This window comes from Physeter macrocephalus, chromosome 12 (assembly GCF_002837175.3).
Source record: "Physeter macrocephalus isolate SW-GA chromosome 12, ASM283717v5, whole genome shotgun sequence".
NCBI lineage: Eukaryota > Metazoa > Chordata > Mammalia > Artiodactyla > Physeteridae > Physeter > Physeter macrocephalus.
The window spans coordinates 54,251,128-54,270,145 of record NC_041225.1 but is presented as its reverse complement, the minus strand read 5'-3'; the positions used below and the strand labels follow the sequence as shown (position 1 = coordinate 54,270,145).

The 19,018-nt window shown below is 35.4% G+C and overlaps 1 protein-coding gene across 7 annotated transcripts in view; it reads left to right on the top strand.

Moving 5' to 3' along the window:
- STRN (striatin) overlaps positions 1 to 19,018 on the top strand; it is a 121,950-nt gene that overhangs the window by 28,417 nt on the left and 74,515 nt on the right. For all 7 annotated transcript variants that reach the window (XM_055089118.1, XM_028496681.2, XM_024118688.3 and 4 more), the window contains exons 2-3: positions 9,743 to 9,846; positions 17,551 to 17,624. In XM_055089118.1, coding sequence (XP_054945093.1) covers positions 9,743 to 9,846; positions 17,551 to 17,624 — 178 coding nt within the window. The remainder of the gene's footprint in view (positions 1 to 9,742; positions 9,847 to 17,550; positions 17,625 to 19,018) is intronic.

Sequence of the window (19,018 nt, the reverse complement as noted above, 5' to 3'; positions counted from 1 at the left end):
ATTCCTTGATCATTATGTAGTGTCCTTCTTTGTCTCTTGTAATAGTTTTTACTTTAAAGTTTATTTTGTCTGATATGAGAATTGCTACTCCAGTTTTCTTTTGATTTCCATTTTCGTGGAATATCTTTTTCCATCCCCTCACTTTCAGTCTGTATGTGTCCCTAGGTCTGAAGTGGGTCTCTTGTAGACAGCATATATATGGGTCTTGTTTTTGTATCCATTCAGCCAGCCTGTGTCTTTTGGTTGGAGCATTTATTCCATTCATATTTAAGGTAATTATCTGTATGTATGTTCCTATGACCATTTTCTTAATTGCTTTGGGTTTGTTTTTGTAGGTCCTTTTCTTCTCTTGTGTTTCCCACTTAGAGAAGTTCCTTTAGCATTTGTTGTAGAGCTGGTTTGGTGGTGCTGAATTCTCTTAGCTTTTGCTTGTCTGTAAAGCTTTTGATTTCTCCATCGAATCTGAATGAGATCCTTGCCGGGTAGAGTAATCTTGGTTGTAGGTTCTTCCCTTTCAGCACTTTAAGTATATCATGTCACTCCCTTCTGGCTTATAGAATTTCTGCTGAGAAATCAGCTGTTAACATTATGGGAGTTCTCTTATATGTTATTTGTCATTTTTCCCTTGCTGTTTTCAGTAATTTTATTTTGTGTTTAATTTTTGCCAATTTGATTACCATGTCTCTCGGCGTGTTTCTCCTTGGATTAATCCTGTATGGGTCTCGCTGCGCTTCCTGGATTTGGGTGGCTATTTCCTTTCTCATGTTAGGGAAGTTTTCGACTATAATCTCTTCAAATATTTTCTCGAGTCCTTTCTCTCCCTCTTCTCTTTCTGGGATGCCTATAATGTGAATGTTGTTGTGTTTAATGTTGTCCTAGAGATCTCTTAGGCTGTCTTCATTTCTTTTCATTCTTTTTTCTTTATTCTGTTCTGCAGCAGTGAATTCCACCATCCTGTCTTCCAGGTCACTTATCTGTTCTTCTGCCTCAGTTATTCAGCTATTGATTCCTTCTACTGTTTATTTCATTTCAGTTATTGTATTGTTCATCTCTGTTTGTTTGTTCTTTAATTCTTCTAGGTCTTTGTTAAACATTTCTTGCATCTTCTCGATCTTTGCCTCCATTCTTTTTCCGAGGTCCTGGATCATCTTCCCTATCATTATTCTGAATTTCTTTTCTGGATGGTTGCCTATCTCCACTTCATTTAGTTGTCTTTTTGGGGTTTTATCTTGTTCTTTCATCTGGTACATAGCCCTCTGCCTTTTCATCTTGTCTATCTTTCTGTGAATGTCCTTTTCAGTGATTTTCGTTTTAAATTTTAACCCTTTAAAATTTTAGAGTACAAGATAGTTTAAATGGTTTCAAAAAACTAAATGATACATTTAAAATAATTTAATTATTAGATATTCCCATGTTTGCAGGTAAACCTGCTTAGATATAGCAGACTCATATTCCTTATATATATCCTTTTGATAAGTTAGAGTTGAAAATAATAAAGGTAAATAAATTTCCTGTTTTCCATGTAGGCTTAAATTGTAAAATATCTAGGTACTATTGTTTTCATCTTTTTTATTTCTAATGGTTAGGAAATTGGAGGCCTAATTGTAGGTACATAATATAAAAAACTTATGGAATTTTTAACATTTATTTTCCTTGAAGATAATTCCAAACTTTTCTTTTCAAAAATATGTACCATCACCATTAGCTTTACTAGTAGAGATAAATGGAAGAATGATGACTTAAAATTTTAAAAAATATTTTATTTGTAATACTTAAAAGCTATTTTCATACCTTATCTACTTGATCAGATTGAATCTTTAGTTTTTCTAATTTTTTCTTAAGATTTCAGTTGTATGTCTCAATCTCACTTTTGTTCCTGGAACCCTAGAAAGTTTAGGAGACTTTAATCTGTGAGAATGCTGAGGTGACAGTGTAGGCTGATGCAAGTGTTCTAAAAAAAAGTGGTCAAATTGTAGCTTCATGGAGAAGTATACCAATAAAAGAAAAAAGTAAATAGCTGAATTCATCACTATTCCATATTACTGGTTAATACTGGAGGCTAGGAATATATTTGGTAACTAGAGACCTGTCTGTTGTATTTCAGAAGGAATTTTGTTGCGGTAATGTTCAGGGAGGACTTTAAAGGAGCCTTTTGGGCCATGTATTTTCTGTCATGTCCTTGTTGCTAATACCCCCACTACACTGGGTGTGTGCCTTGTGTTTCTAAGTGGTGATTTATTCATGGTCTTGGACTATCACCTTAGTTCATTTGTGAGAATGCTGTCCCCTTTAGGGATACACCATTTAGTCTCTTGGAGCTTCTTTTTTCTCCTTTGTAGAAATAATGAATTTGGATTGAAACATCCAAGACAGGATCTACAGACTGGTGGCTTATAGTGCCATATGTGGTGAACGAGTTTTGTTTGGCTTTAAGTCTTTAAATTCTTCAGTTAAGAGGCTTTTAAGTGTAGCAACATGCCTATGGTACAGCATTCAGCAGGTATAAAGGGCGACATGTACATTTAAAGGTAGGTTTAACTCCTGTTCCTCTCCCTCTCAGCCACCCAGTTGCTTTCTTTGGAGACATTCACATTTACTACATACTTTTGAATCATTCCAGAGTTATTACCTATGCACAGAAGCATAATGGTATGTTTACCTTTTTTTTTTCCAAAACCAAATTGTTGCAAACTACATGAAATGTCTGTCTTCTTTTTTTCACTTAATCTATCTTAAATATCATTATCAATGTATTTAGAGCTATCTCCTTTGTAACAACTGCATAGTATCCCTTTCTATAGATGTATCCCACTTTTCCTTCTATTTTTCTTCTTTTCTTTCTTTATTTCTTTTCTTCTTTCTTCCTACCCTTTTATTCTTCCTTTCAGTCTTTTCTTCCCTTCTGTCCATCCCCCTCCCCTGCCTTTGCAATTAAACAGTCCAATTCAGAAAACAGTATCCTGCCATATTAGGAGAATCTGTACCTGGGACTTAATCTTTATTCTCAAAAGGAAGGATTTATACCAGCTACTATGTTTTAGACTCAGGTTGTAATTTTTTTTATTTATTGGAGTATAATTATTTCACAGTACTGTGTTAGTTTCTGTTGTACACCAAAGTGAATCAGCCATATGCATGCATATGTCCCCATATCCCCTCCGTCTTGAGCTCCCTCCCATCCTCCCTATCCCACCCCTCTAGGTCATCATAAAGCACCAAGCTGATCTCCCTGTTCTATGCTGCTGCTTCCCACTAGCTAACTATTTTACATTCGGTAGTGTATATATTTCGATGCTAGTCTCACTTTGCCCCAGCTTCCCCCTTCCACCCCCTGTCCTCAAGTCCATTCTCTATGTCTACATCTTTATTCCTGCCCTGCAGCTAGGTTCATCAGTACCATTTTTTTTTTTTAGATTCCATATATATGCGTTAGAATATGGTATTTTCAGGTTGTTTTTACAGAAAGAATTAGCTTTCTTCTTACACATGTAAGAACATGTGTTTTAAGACGTTTGTTTCTAACTTTCTGAGTAGAGTTTCTGGGGGGAAAAATGTAAGAAATTGACTTTTTCTTCCTCTGTTCTTGTAGGTCTTAGTTAAGGATCTAATTTTTTTCCAATTGTATTTATAATTTATTTAACTAGTTCTCTGTAGGTGGTCATTTGGATTATACATATATTCTTGTCTGTATTTTTTCAATATATCATTTCACATATGTACAAATATATTTGAAGGATAATAGTCTAGAATTAGAATTGCTGGGTAAAGAGTATATGCATTTACCAAGACTTCCCTGGTGGCACAATGGTTAAGAATCCACCTGCCAATTCAGGGGACACAGGTTTGAACCCTGGTCCGGGAAGATCCCACATGCTGCGGAGCACCTAAGCCTGTGCACCACAACTACTGAGCCTGCGCTCCGAAGCCTGCGAGCCACAGCTGCTGAGCCCACATGCCACAACGACTGAAGCCCACGCACCTAGAGCCTGTGCTCCGCAAGAAGAGAAGCCACTGCAGTAAGAAGCCCGCACACCTCAACGAAGAGTAGTCCTTGCTCACTGCAACTAGAGAAAGCCCACACGAAGCAGCGAAGACCCAACACAGCCAAAAATAAATAAATAATTAATTTTAAAAAAAGAGTATATGCATTTACAAAATTGATAGATATTGCCAAGTTGTCCACAGTAGTGGTGAAACTGATTAACACCACCACAGCCAACATACAAATGCATTTTCCCCAATATATTGTATTATCAAATTACTGAAGTTTATTAATCTGATGGAAAGGGGGAAATGTGATTACAATTTTAGTTGGCATTTCTCTTGTGAGATCGAACATCTTTTTAATGTGTTTGAGCCTTTTTATTTCCTTTTAATCAACATGTTCTTAGTGTTTTTTTCTGTTGAGTTCTCGATCTTTTTCTTATTAACTTGTAGGTGCTCTTTATACATCAAGAAAAGCAAACTTGTGATTTGTGATACTACTTTTCTGATTTAGTTTTGATATTTGTCAAAAAAGAGCTGTCTTATTTCTCATGATAGGTTTTCAGCAACTTTTAAATTACCATGTATAAATATTTTCTTTTTGAGGTGAAATTTATTAGTCTTTTATGACTGGGTTTTGTCTTATTTTCAAAAAGACATTCCTAACCCTGAGATTATTAAAAATAAACTCTACCTTTTCTTCTAGTACTTTGGGGTTCCTTTAAATTTTTTGATCCTTTTGGCATTTGTTTTGATGTGAGAAATAATTTCTAGATGGCTACCCATCAACATTTATTGAATAATTTACATTTTCCCCAGTGATGTGCAATGTCACCTTTAGTTTATACTAAATTCCTGTATGTATTTGGGTTTGTTTTTGGATTGTCTGTGCTATAGATAGGTCTGTTTGTGCATCAATACCACTTTTTAGGTGACTATAAATCATAATGTTTTAAAATATTTGAGCTTTAAAATAATTTTTTAATTCTTGTTTATTTTTCCATATATACTTTAGACTCATCATGTATGATGTCTTTTAAAAACATTGTATTGGGGCTTCCCTGGTGGCGCAGTGGTTGCGCGTCCGCCTGCCGATGCAGGGGAACCGGGTTCGCGCCCCGGTTTGGGAGGATCCCACATGCCGCGGAGCGGCTGGGCCCGTGAGCCATGGCCACTGAGCCTGCGCGTCCAGGAGCCTGTGCTCCGCAACGGGAGAGGCCACAACAGTGTGAGGCCCGCGTACCACAAAAAAAAAACAAAACAAAACATTGTATTGGTATTTTAATTGGGCTTGCATAATTTTAAAAGACTAATTTAGGGAGAAATAAAATCATTGTAATGCAGAATCTTCTTGTTTAAGAACATGGTTTTGTGGGGCTTCCCTGGTGGCGCAGTGGTTGAGAGTCCGCCTGCTGATGCAGGGGACACGGGTTCGTGCCCCGGTCCGGGAAGATTCCACATGCCCACGTGCTGCGGAGCGGCCGGGCCTGTGAGCCATGGCCGCTGAGCCTGCGCATCCGGAGCCTGTGCTCCGCAACGGGAGAGGCCACAACAGTGAGAGGCCCGCGTACCAAAAATAAAAATAAAAAGAACATGGTTTTGCTTCTCATTTGTTCAAGTCATTTTTTGTGCTCTTTAGTAGCATTTAAAATATTCTTTGTATAGCTCTTTTTTTTTTCTTGTAAGGTTTATTCTAATTATCATTTTTGTTATTATAAATGGGATTGTTTTCTTTCATTATATCATCTAACTGGTTGTTTTTATAGAAGCCATGGGTTTTGATTTATTATTTTTATATGCAGTTACTTTACTAAAATTCCTGTAGTTTTGTAATAGTTTATAGTCTATATTTTCTTGGATTTTCCAAATATCCAGTCATCATTTGCAAATAATATGATTTTATTTCCTCTATTTATAAACTTCTTTCTTTTTTTCTTAATTGAAGTATAGTTGATTTACAGTATTATATTATTTTTAGGTGCACAGCATAGTGATCCAGTATTTTTACAGATTATACTCCATATAAGTTATTACAAGATAATGGCTATAATTCCTTGTGCTATACAATATATTCTTGTTGCTTATCTGTTTTATACATAGTTTGTATCTGTTAATCCCAATCCCCTAATCTTCTGTCCCTCCCCACTTCCCTCTCCCTTTTGGTAACCACAAGTTTGCTTTCTATATCTGTGAGTCTGTTTCTGTTTTGCATATATATTCATTTGTATTATTTTTTAGATTTCACATATAAGTGATATCATACAGTATTTGTTTTTCTCTGTCTGACTTATTTTCCTAAGCATAATATTTTCCAGGTCCATCCATATTGCTGCAAATGGCAGAATGTCATTCTTTCTTATGGCTGAGTAGTATTCCATTGTATGTGTATATATGGAATACTTCTCTCTCTCTCTCTCTCTCTCTCTCTCTCTCTCTATCTATCTATCTATATACACCACATCTTCTTTATCCATTTATTTGTTGATGGGCAGTTCAGTTCCTTCCACGTCTTGACTGTTGTGAACAGTGTTGCTATGAACATTAGGGTGCATGCATCTTTTTTAATTAGTGTTTTCATTTTTTCCAAACTTATTTCTTTATTGACTAATGACATTGGCCACCACTTCCAGAGCAACGTTAAATATTTGTGGTAAGAAGTGGACATCCTTGTTTTGTTCCTATTGTCATTACTACTCAGGTTTCTCTATTACACGTGATACTGGCTTTGAATTGAATTGTTTGTATCTTATCATATTAAGGAAGTTGGCATAGTGTTTTTTTTTCCAAAACAAAAATCTTATATTGACAGAAAAGTTGCAAGGGCAGTACAAAGAATTTTTTTTTTTCTGAACCACTTGAGGGCAAGGTGCCAGGCAACCTGATGGCCCATTGCCACCCACCAAATACTTTAGTGTTTGTCTCCTATAGACAAGTACTATCCTATGTAACCACATATAGTTTTCAAAATCAGGAAATTAGCACTGATGTATTACTACCATCTAGTCCTTAGACCCATTCATATTTTGCTATTTGTTCCAATAATATCCTTTTATAGCCAAATCTAGTCCAGAATCATGCATTACATTTGGTTTTCATGTCTTTTTAATCTCCTTCAATCTGAAACAGTCTTTCCTTGACTTTTGTGACCTGATGTTTTTGAAGATTACAAGAAAGTTAATGTAAAATGCCCCATAATTTTAGTTTGCCTGATGTTTCCATATGATTGATTTCACGTTATGTATCTGTGGCAGAAATGTCACAGAGATATTCTTTGATCACCAAGGAATATCACAGATATTCCTATTATTCCTTTTTGTTTGTCTTTTCTAGGCACCTCCATCTTCTTTGTAATTTTTCTCTCCAACAATTCTGGGTCTTTTATTTTTTATTAAATAATTAAGTAGTCCAGTGTGTGAATTGATAGGAGGATGGGGAAGCAAGTGTCCTGGAAGTATAAGGAGTAGTTGGTAGGCTGGGGAATGAGTTGCAGTAAAGACTTTTGAGTATTATATGCTGAAGTGTCAGAATCACCCAGGACCAATGATGGTGGCAGAAATAGAAAGCTAGTCAAAGGGTATAGAAAGGAAGAAATTGATAATTCTATTATTACTTTGGTTATATGATTATACTGATTAAATTATTGTTTTTATTAAAGCCATTTTGAAGCCTGTCTTCTAGGCCAAAACATTGTTTGACCAAACAAGGTGGTCTGTTATATCCTTTTGACAGGACATTCATTTTTGTCAGCTTTTAATGCATGTATTATTAATTCTGCTTATATAAAATAATGATCTCATTGTAGAACATACAATTTCAAAAGGTTTTATGATCATTAAATACAGATATTGTAGATATTTGATGCCTTTTCCTCTGTGTATACAACTGAACTATCTTTAGCCTGTTTTTAAATATTTCAATAAGATAAAAATAATCCTTCTTATAATTGCAATATAAATTTTAAGAGCTCATTGAAATGAGAACAAAAACATGACAGTACCTACATTTTGAAAGTTATAAGAAGCTCGGTGAGTTGGATTTTGTGTTTATTATGATACTGAAAAAAAAAGAAATGAGTGTCATTTAAACCAAATAGAAGTAAGTTTAATGGTTCATTCACTAAACCTTAGTTGGATAATCCACAGTTCCTTAGGGATGTGGTAAGATCATCATTAAATGTAAATTTTTGCTTACTTAAATGGAAAGCACTGTGGAAATATAAATAACATTATCTGAGTTAATATAATAGAAATGAGACAGGAAAGAATATAAGAATAGTGAAACTGATAGCTATTTTTGAGGTCCCTTAAGTAGATCTCCTCTCACACTCCCAGTGGTTATGAGTTACTTTAACAAGTTAGTATTTGCAACATAGTTTTAATTCCTTAAGTGGAAAGTATTATTTCAATTCTAAATGTCTTTTTAATTATTATGGAGAGCTGTTCTTTCCTATCCCCTTTGTCTTTGTAGGTTTTTTCTTTTTTTCTTTTTCTCATGTTTGGGAGGGGCCAGGAACCTATGGAGGGCCATTTTCTCTGATTTTCCTTTTCCCAGCTTTCACTTTCTTTCCCCCCCGCATATCAAATCTAAATGGGGATGGGGTGAAAGGTGGGGATTGAGAAAAGGCAGCTATTTCTTATTTGAAGGGGAGGTCCAGGATAAAGTCTCTCAAGACAAGGAATCCATCATAAAATTTAAGTAGATGGTGAAACTCAGAGAACTCTTACTTTACAAGGCTTATTATAAGAACTCATGATTCTACTTTACCCCCTTTCCCCATCTTCACTCTTTAGAAAAAAAATATGTAAGTTTCAGGTGTACAGCACTATAGTTCAGCATCTGTATAAACTACAAAATGACCACCGCCACAAGTCCAGTTACCATCCATCACCATACAACTGACGCCTTAGACCCATGTTGCCTGCCCCCCCAACCCTTTTCCCCTCTGGTAACCATTAATCTCTTCTTTGTATCTATGAATTTGTTTTTGTTTTGTTTGTTCATCTTTATTTTTTTTAAGATTCCACATATGAGTGAACTCATACAGTATTTGTCTTTCTCTATCTGACTTATTTTGCTTAGTATAATATCCTTGAGGTCCATCTATGTTGTTGCAAATGACAGGATTTCATTTTTTTTATGGCTGAGTAGTATTCCTGTGTGTGTGTGTGTGTGTGTGTGTGTGTGTGTGTGTGTGTGTGTGTGTACACCACATCTTCATTATCCTTTCATCCATCGATAGACACTGAGGTAGTTTCCATATCTTGGCTATTATAAATAATGCTGCAATGAACATGGGGGTGCATATTAGTGTTTTGAACTAGTGTTTTCATGTTCTTCAGATAAATGCCTAAAAGTGGAATAGTGGGTCATATGGTAGTTCTCCATCTTCACTTTTTATAAAGGAGAATCCCCCTCAATGCCTTAAAAGACAAACACTTGAGCAAACTGTACTGTATTTTGCATATGTCTGCACTTATATTGGTTGTTTTAAATTATAGACTCTTAGAGGATATGGACTACGTGTTGTAACATCCCTAGTCTGAAGTGACATTTATATAGATGTCCTTTTTTTAAAAAAAAATAAGTTAAGCATTTCTCCCACTTGCAGTCAGTGCCCTTCTGTATACTTTGTGATAGATCTGTAAAAAGAAATGTTTTTACATCTAATTGTTTTATCTTCCAAAATTTCTTTCTTCAGCTGAGTTTGAAAAAGTTTATTTTGTCTAAACTGAGTTTTCTCTTTCTTTTCCTTACTCAGGCTCAGATTGCCTTCCTTCAGGGGGAAAGGAAAGGTCAAGAAAATTTGAAGAAGGATCTTGTGAGGAGGATCAAGATGCTGGAGTATGCTCTTAAACAGGAAAGGTAATTCAGTGACATGGAAGGTAGTGTTCTCTTAAATATTGGAGTGATTTTTCTGTTATTCCTGCAACAAATCCACATTGTGATGTGTTCTACTTTTTAATTCAGGAAGTAGTATTTGTAATAAACATTTAGAAATGGTTGTAATATGTTAATTTGTTAATGAATATTTAGTAATAATTACCAAAAAACTGATTTATATGATTTTTAAGATTTTAGCAACATTTTCCCCCCACTCTGTCCTTTCTAAAGAAATGTATGTACTTCCTGAACTGTTGATATCTATTTCTTTATAGAACTGAAATAGTTTTTGAGTTGTAAAGGAAATTTCTGTAATACTTACTCCCTTTTCCTTATCATCTAGTATTATTCAGTTTGGTGTATTTTTTATGGAAGAAACCTACTCTGGCAGACTGTGTTGAGAATCCTTTTATAGACATTTTTGGTATTTTGATCCTTTGCTATCAACTATTCATATCTCTCCAGAAGTGAATCTTACCTTTCTATTCTGCTAGTGTCTAAGATATTCAAGAACTAAACTTTGTTCCCAAGTAAAGGACAATAGGTCATGGATGAGAATTTTGGAAGTTTTCATATGAATTAAGTTTGTTTGCTTTAGTGGATGGTCTTTGGAATTTTTTGTCAGCAGTATAAGACAGTTCTTTATTTTAGATTATTGAGTACTTGTTAGGTGATATTGAATTTCTCTATTTTGCTTTGTTTTTGATCACATGCCCTTTTCAGTTTTTTGAAGGATCTTCTACCATTTAGAAGATGCTACTTACGGATATCAAGAAATAGATAAAACTTTATTAGAAGTTGTGTTTACCTTCACATGGGATCCTTAAATGACACAAGAGGTTGAAAACAGATTGACCACTTAGTGAAAAATTGGTGGTTCTTTTCATTCCTTGAGAGGTTGATTGAAAGCTGTATTGGGGAGATGGTGGGGAAAAAAACGTTTAAAAGTATGTAATTTGGGAATATTTGAGATTTTAAACAATCTAAATGATAGGCATAATCAAAGAGAGAGTGTAATAACATTAATAATGGCAACTATTTATTAACTACCATGTACCAGCCTCTGAGGCTTAAAAACTAAGTAACTTACGTAGAGTTGCAGAGTTACAGTAGAGCTGTGATTCAGATCCCTCCAGTCTGTCTGATTCTGAAGCTTGTACTACTCTTTACCAGTACATTATACTATCTTGTAAATCAGAAAAATTAAAATATACAAATATTAAACTAACAAAGGATACGGTGTATATGTGTGTGTGTGTGTGTGTGTGTGTGTGTGTGTGCGCACATTCTCATTAACATATTCATTAATCTATCCATCCAACTTGTACTGTGCTGGAATTGAGAAGAAGCAAGTCACAAACCTTGTCCCTTCAGGGCCTAGAGTAGTGGGAAACAGACTTGGAAACCACAAAAGTACAGTGCAGTAAGTTAGGTGCTGTGGGAGAAGTCAGCACAGGGTACAGTGGGGTCACAAAGAAGGGAGTGGTTGTTTGGATCTGGAGGCAGTGAAAGTAGAAAGGAGGGTGTGATTAGCGGGGGTGAGACTTGAACAGCATCATAAAAAATAAGCTGTTTGCCAGATGGGCAAGGTTCAAGCAGTAGAGAAGATACGTTTGACATGGAACAAAGCATTTTGGTGTGTTCAGAAATTTGTGATTACTGTGTATGGAGGGTAAGGTGTTAATTGTGATTTATAAGCAATGATGGTAGCGATGGGCAAGAACCAGATCATGGAGAGCCTAACTAAGGAGTTCAAACTTTTATCTTACACTGCAAGTTTTTAAAAACATTTTCTTCTAAAATAATCTCAAACAAATAGAAGTTGCAGGAACTATATACCCTTCGCCCAGATTCACCAGTTGACAACATTTTGTATCATGTTCTCTCTATATACTCATTGTTTTTTTTCCCTGAATCATTTGCTACTTCTTTGCAGACTTATACCCCTTTGCCCTTAAGTACTTAAGGGACCATCTTCTAAAAGCAAGGACATTCCTTTAAATAATTACAGCTCATTATCAAATTAAGGAAATTTAATGTCGATATAGTTCTATTATCTAATATAGCCCATATTCATATGTTCCGCTGATGATCTTTTTTCTACCAAATGTCCTAATAATGATCTTTGTAGTATTTTTTTCCTGGTCCAGGATCCAATCTAGGAATACATATTGAATTTAGTTGTCATGCAGTTGAAAGGTTTAAGCATGGAATAGTCTAAAACAGATTTTAGAAAGATCACCCTGACCTCAATTTAGGGGATGGACTGAAAAGATTTGTTAATAGAGGCAGGAAGATTGTAATAGTTTAGGATGAAAAATGATAATGTAGTAGCTGCTAGAATAGAGGAGTTAGCCACTATGCAACATTTTATTTTAGTGTTTATTTTTATTTTTTTTTTGGCAGCGCCTTGTGGCTTGCAGGATCTTAGTTCCCCAACCAGGGATCGAACCTGTGCCCCTGGCAGTGAAAGCCTGGAATCCTAACCACTGGACCTCCAGGGAATTCCCTATGAAACATTTTAAATAGAAAAACAAATTCATAAAATTTGGAGATGATTTGGTATAGGGGGTGAGGAAGAAAGATAATTCAAGAATGAGTCCCAGGTTTCTGGCTTGAGTGAGAAGTTTGAAAATTATCAAGTGAATTAAAGATAAAGAATTAGGGTTGAAAAGCCACTATGGGAGGGGGACTCATGACTAGAGATGTGTAGTTGGGAATCATCAATATTGTGGGTAAAATTATAAGAACTCTGAAACAAACAGAACAAGTATTGTGGGACAAGAAGAAATTACTAGCAGGAGCCACAGGAAATGGAAATGTTTGAGGAAAAGACAGAGGAAGAAGAGCCAACAAAAGAATGGTAGAGAAGGAAGGAGAGAGCAGTATATTGGAAGCAAGCTAAAGCAGGTGGGAGTTTGACAATTGCAAATGCCAAACAAATCACAAGTAAGTTGTATACTGAAAATAGTCCTGGATTTGCCAGTTAGGCGCTTGTTGGTATCCTTGCTAGAAAGCTTCAGTGAGGTAGCAGGAACATAAACCAGATCACAGGGGACTGAGAGGTGAGAAGTGTAGATAAAGAGGAGACAGATATAGTTGTTTATTTTTTCGAGTTGTTTATTTTTTCAAGTAGTTTGACTTTGGAGAACAGAAAAGATAAAGAGAGATAGTGGCGGGTCTAGGGAAGATTGTTTTTTTGTTTTTTGCTTTTTAACTTAAAGGGATTCTCCTGGAAAAGTGTCCCTGATTTTGTATCTTTGGAAGTCCATGGAATGATTTGAGATTATTCCTGATGTAATGGCACCACTGAAGTGTAATAAATTAAGGAATAAAAAAAAATTCTGTGGATTAGAGCTCTTAAACGTTTGAGTTCTTTTCACTGTGAAATTATTTTTAATTAACGCAAAGGAATTTTTTAAAAATTGGAACATTTCAGTTCTTTTGATTCTGAAGTTACTTTTTCTGACACGTTAAGCCAATTTTTAAAAGTTTTTTTTTTAATTGAGGAAAATTTGAAACAGGTGTACAGAGATTAATATCTTTTATATACACCTCCAAGCCTCAACAGTTAACATTTTTGTCAATCTTGCTTCATCTCAATCTATTTTAGAGCAAATTGCAGACATCTTGTCATTTAACTTGTAAAAACCTAAGTAAGGATCATGGTTTTGAATTGCTGTGTTACAGATTTTCTAAGTCGTCCCACTTAAAAAGATCCAAAGTTAAGTAAAACTGAATATTTAACATTAAAGAAGGATTACACACCTAGCAGTGGATTTTTTTTATGCTATTGATTTTTTTAAAAAATTATTTATTTTATTTATATTTTTGGCTGCACTGGGTCTTTGTTGCTGCGTGCAGGCTTTTCTCTAGTTGAGGCGAGCAGGGGCTACCCTTCGTTGGGGTGCGCAGGCCTCTCACCGTGGTGGCCTCTTCTGTTGCAGAGCACGGGCTCTAGGTGCGTGGGCTTCAGCAGTTGTGGCTTGCGGGCCCCAGAGTGCAGGCTCAGTAGTTGTGGCTCACAGGCTGTAGAGCACAGGCTCAGTAGCTGTGGCACATGGGCTTAGTTGCTCTGCAGCATGTGGGATCTTCCCGGACCAGGGCTCGAACCCGCGTCCCCTGCATCGGCAGGCGGATTCCCCACCACCGTGCCACCAGGGAAGCCCCTAGCAGTGGATTAACAAAGCATTCCTTAAAGTGTGATAAAATTTACAAAATGAGAAAATTTACATATAATTTTCCAAGAACACGCAGGGTATAACCTAAGGTTTATTCAGGAAGTTCTATACTGAAGAATCTCAAACACTATATAAAATATAATTCTGAAACATTTCTTCCATTTGCTCCACATATCTCTTGTGTCTGCACCACTGTAAAAACCCAACTGTCCTCCTTGCCTCTAATACATTTTCTCATTCTGATTAATTTTCCATGTCCATGGGATTCGTTTTCTAAACACAGATGTTATATCCCTGCTTAAAAATATCTAGCTAATTTCAGAGTTCTTCTTAGTAAAACCTTCTACATCCAGGCTCCTTTCTAGTCCTATACAAACACACACACCACTGTGTATTTTTTTCCACTTTTATGATGTTCCTTCTGACCAAAATACCCTCTTCATCAATCCATTGTCTGATTGTAGAACTATAGGTTTTGAGGTTTAGCTAAAATCTCATATGTCACCTTCTTTTTGGTAGCTCTCCTTGACTACTGTCAGGACCTTTGACAGAATTAGATAATCCCTTATCTAAATTCGTATAACATTTGATATAACTCATAGCTCTTATCCACCATGTGCTAGAGTTATTTATTTACATTTCTGTCTCCTCTTTATCTCCTTGCCTTTATCCTTAACTGACTACAAGCTGCACATTATTCCCACCAGCCAGTACAGTGCCTGGCATGTCATAAGAATTCAATAACAGTTTGTTGGATTTTATCAAATTATTATTATTTTTTTTTACATCTTTATTGGAGTATAATTGCTTTACAGTGGTGTGTTAGTTTCTGCCTTATAACAAAGTGAATCAGCTATACATATACATATATCCCCATATCTCTTCCCCCTTGCGTCTCCCTTCCACCCTCCCTATCCCACACCTTTAGGTGGTCACAGAGCACTGGGCTGATCTCCCTGTGCTATGCGGCTACTTCCCACTAGCTATCTGTTTTACATTTGGTAGTATATATAAGTCCATGCCACTCTCTCACTTTGTCCCAACTTACCCTTCCCCCTCCCGGTGTCTTCAAGTCCATTCTGTACGTCTGTGTCTTTATTCCTGTCCTGCCCCTAGGTTCTTCATAACCTTTTTTTTTTAGATTCCATATATATGTGTTAGCATACGGTATTTGTTTTTCTCTTTCTGACTTCACTCTGTATGACAGACTCTAGGTCCATCCATCTCACTACAAATAACTCAATTTCTAATCAAATTATTTTTAAGTATCAATGTTTAAAGTGTGATTGGAATGCTGTGTTATATTCCAGGCATATTATATATAATAATTGACTTTGAAACAAAGCTATAATGGGACTTCTTTAATATGTTATAATTATGTAATTTTATGCTGTTTTATCCAGTAAAGACCAGTTGGGAGGCCTAGCTATGTATCAAATGTAGAGTTCTTAGGCGTGAGATCTGCTATTTAACTTGCAGTCAGTCAGATTTAGACAGAAAAAGCTTAGGGAACAATAGTATTGCTAACAGTGAGATGAAGTGTTAAAACAATGGGAAGCAATATGAGTGGGAAGATATTTTAGCATGTTGACTTCAAAAGGAATGTTACTAAGTTGAGTTCTGTGAGTAAATTATTTTTCAGTGAACTTAACCATTCACTAGGGAGACCCTGATTCATGGGAGCACAGCTTGTAGCAAACACAGCAGTTCTTAACTTATTTTGTCTTTATCTAATTTTTTATGAAATGTTAGTTCATAGTGTGTTATTACATATGTTGTATAGAATGTTTTCTATTCCCTTTTCTGTAAGCTCTGTTGTAGCTTTTCCTAAGACCACTAGAATGCACTATAGTGCAGTATTTTGTGTTTGAAAATGTTTTCCTCATATATCTATGTGTGTATATATGTGTGTGTGTGTATATAAATAAATATGTATATACATGTAAAACAAAAATACATACGTTAACTCCATAAAACTTTATCGCTACTTTTATTCTGTCCTCAGGCCAGTTACTTTCAATTGCTATTTTGCCTTATAGGAGGTTTTGTTAGTTTGTCTTATGGTAGATGAAGTGTGTTTCTAAAAAATCTGAAGATTGACAATTATACTTAAAAACCATAACACACATATGAAAAACACACAGATAAAAAACACACAGAGGTGTATGCACACACACACACACACACACACACACACACACACACACACACAGAGTATTTTGTAACTTGTTTTTTTACTTAAGCTTAAAGATCAATCCCATATTTGCACACAAAGATTCTTTATTCTTTTTAATGGGTACATATTATTACAAAACGTTTCACATGTATGCAAAACATATAAAGACTAATATAAAAAATACTCATGTACCTACCACCTACTTTAAGAAATAGAACATCAGCTATCTGTAACTTTCAGAGGTTTTAGGATTCCCCTCTGTATAAAATGTTGATTTTTTTTTGTGTTGTAACTGCAAAATAATTATTGCAAAGTAATATGAAGAATTCCAGTATTTTACACATTCGAGCAAATAATTTTCATTTTCTTTATACTTTTCTTGAAATATAAAAACTTCAAAGTAAGTGCTCAGTCTTTTATAAAGAAAAAAATAACTTTCAAATTTTGGTTATTTGGTTACCCTTTTATTCCTTCTCTGTTACTTTGGTTTTTCAAATTATTATTATCCCAGTCTTATTACATTGAATATTTATTGTAATAACCTCAATATTTGGGGGAAGCAAACAAGTCAAAATATACAAGTACATTAAGTATGGCCATTTTTAGTTAGCCTTTAATTTTTTTACCTTATCTGGATTATTTTTTTGGTCTTGGATGGTTAAATTTGGGATGGTTAAATTGGATAAACCAGAGATAATAACATCTAGTTAGCTTTTAAAAGAAGGTATTCCTGTTCACAGTTCTTCCTGAAAAGGCAAAAGATACCTTGGCTACTAAAAAATATATTTATTCCTACTAGAATGTCTTATTCAACATTGATGATTTGGGCTGGTTCCCCCTCCCTCCTTTGGATTGTTCACTCTAATGCATACTTGGCAAAGCATAATTGCCTGACAATGCAGAGTATTATGAATGACCTTTTTACAAAAAAAGAAAAAAAGGAACTCAATTTTGAGAATGATTAGTCTTTCTCAAGTTTATTTCACAATCCAAACTTATCTACTGCTTTTGATAGAATTGTACTCTGGCAGTCATCAAGAAAATTTGAATACTGCAGAAACTAGAATGTTATCTGGTTCATTTGTAGCTATAGAAACAATATTTACGATTCTCAGTGTTATTCCTTTATTTATTATAACAGGACTTGATGGTATAACAACAACAAAATAATAATGGCAGGCGCTTTTGTATTAGGACTTTGACACTGTGGAAGGCTTTGAACTGTTGAAAGTCAGGACTACTGCATATTGATGACTACTCCTGTTACATATCTTAAAGTTCATTTAAATATGTTTTAAGATGGTTTGTATTTTCTCATTTCTTTGGTAGAGCTAAATACCACAAGTTGAAATATGGAACAGAATTGAATCAGGGAGATATGAAGCCTCCAAGCTATGACTCTGGTAAGCTAATTTTAAAGGAAGTTTAAATGATTAAAAAGAAGTTAATATCTAGTATTTTGTAGCAACAGTATTTATAACTGCAAGTTAATTTCTAATTATTTGCATATTAGTTATTTTTTCTGACCTACTTATCTTTGGGCACTAATCACTGAGTGTCATTTAGATCATTTTCTACCACCTTCCTTCTGTTTCCCTCTTCCCCATTCATTTAGCTCCCCACTTTCTGCTTATGTTCTACACTTACTGGAAGGATCAGAATTCATGGGGTAACATGCACCAACATAACTGTGTGTTGCTGGGTCCCTCCAGTATTAATGAGAACTTTGAGATGTGTAATACAAAGTACATCATGCCCTTGAAATCCTGAGAGAAAGGGTAGAAACTATGGAGGTAGGAGATTTCTTCTTTAAGTACAAGAGAATTACTCATCCTTTAAGTCTGATCCCTCAATTTCAGGTGCAAAATTGTTTTGGACTTAACCCACAGGATGTTCTGTAACCAGAACATCTTTTAACTGCTGAAACATTTGTTATCTTTTTGTGCTGTTTCTTCTTCTTCCTTCTCCTATATTCCTCATCACCCCATCAAACAATACAAAAATAGTACTTGTAAAGATATTAAGGAATATAATTGACTTATTAGTAGGTGTTAGGAAAAAGTAAGAAAAATTGTTAAAAAGTTATCACCATATTTCAGATGAGTGTGTTTTTGACATGATGTCAGGTTAAATTCCTGGATCTAATGTCTGATATAACTATCACATACTGAAATACCTTCCTTGGTTACTGTGGGCTTTATGTTTAATTCTTAATATAGTTATTCAATAAAAATAATATTATTTTCATTTTACCTGCATGAAATTTAAACTCAGAGAAGTGGAGAAACTTGCCCAAGGTGACATAGCTATTAAGTAATGGGAATATAGATCTGAACCCAGGTCCACTGACTCCAAAATTCAAATTCTCCCCATTTTTCCACACTGTTTCTGTGTTTGACAGTGTATGAAAGAAGAAAATTATTCTGAATGTGCTGCCAGTTTTATAGTTCAATTCAGTATAGTAATGTAATTAACACGTTTCCACGGCTGAATATTGAATCTTTGACGTTTAGAGCAATACCAATTTATCACTGACATTTTTTTTCTTTGTTTTTTTTTTTCCATTGTTCTGTGTTTTACTTTGGCGTCTCTTCTTTTTTTTTTTTTTTTGTGGTATGCGGGCCTCCCTCTGCTGCGGCCTCTCCCGCTGCGGAGCACAGGCTCCGGACGCGCAGGCTCAGCGGCCATGGCTCACGGGCCCAGCCGCCCCGCGGCATGCGGGATCCTCCCAGACCGGGGCGCGAACCCGGTTCCCCTGCATCGGCAGGCGGACGCGCAACCACTGCGCCACCAGGGA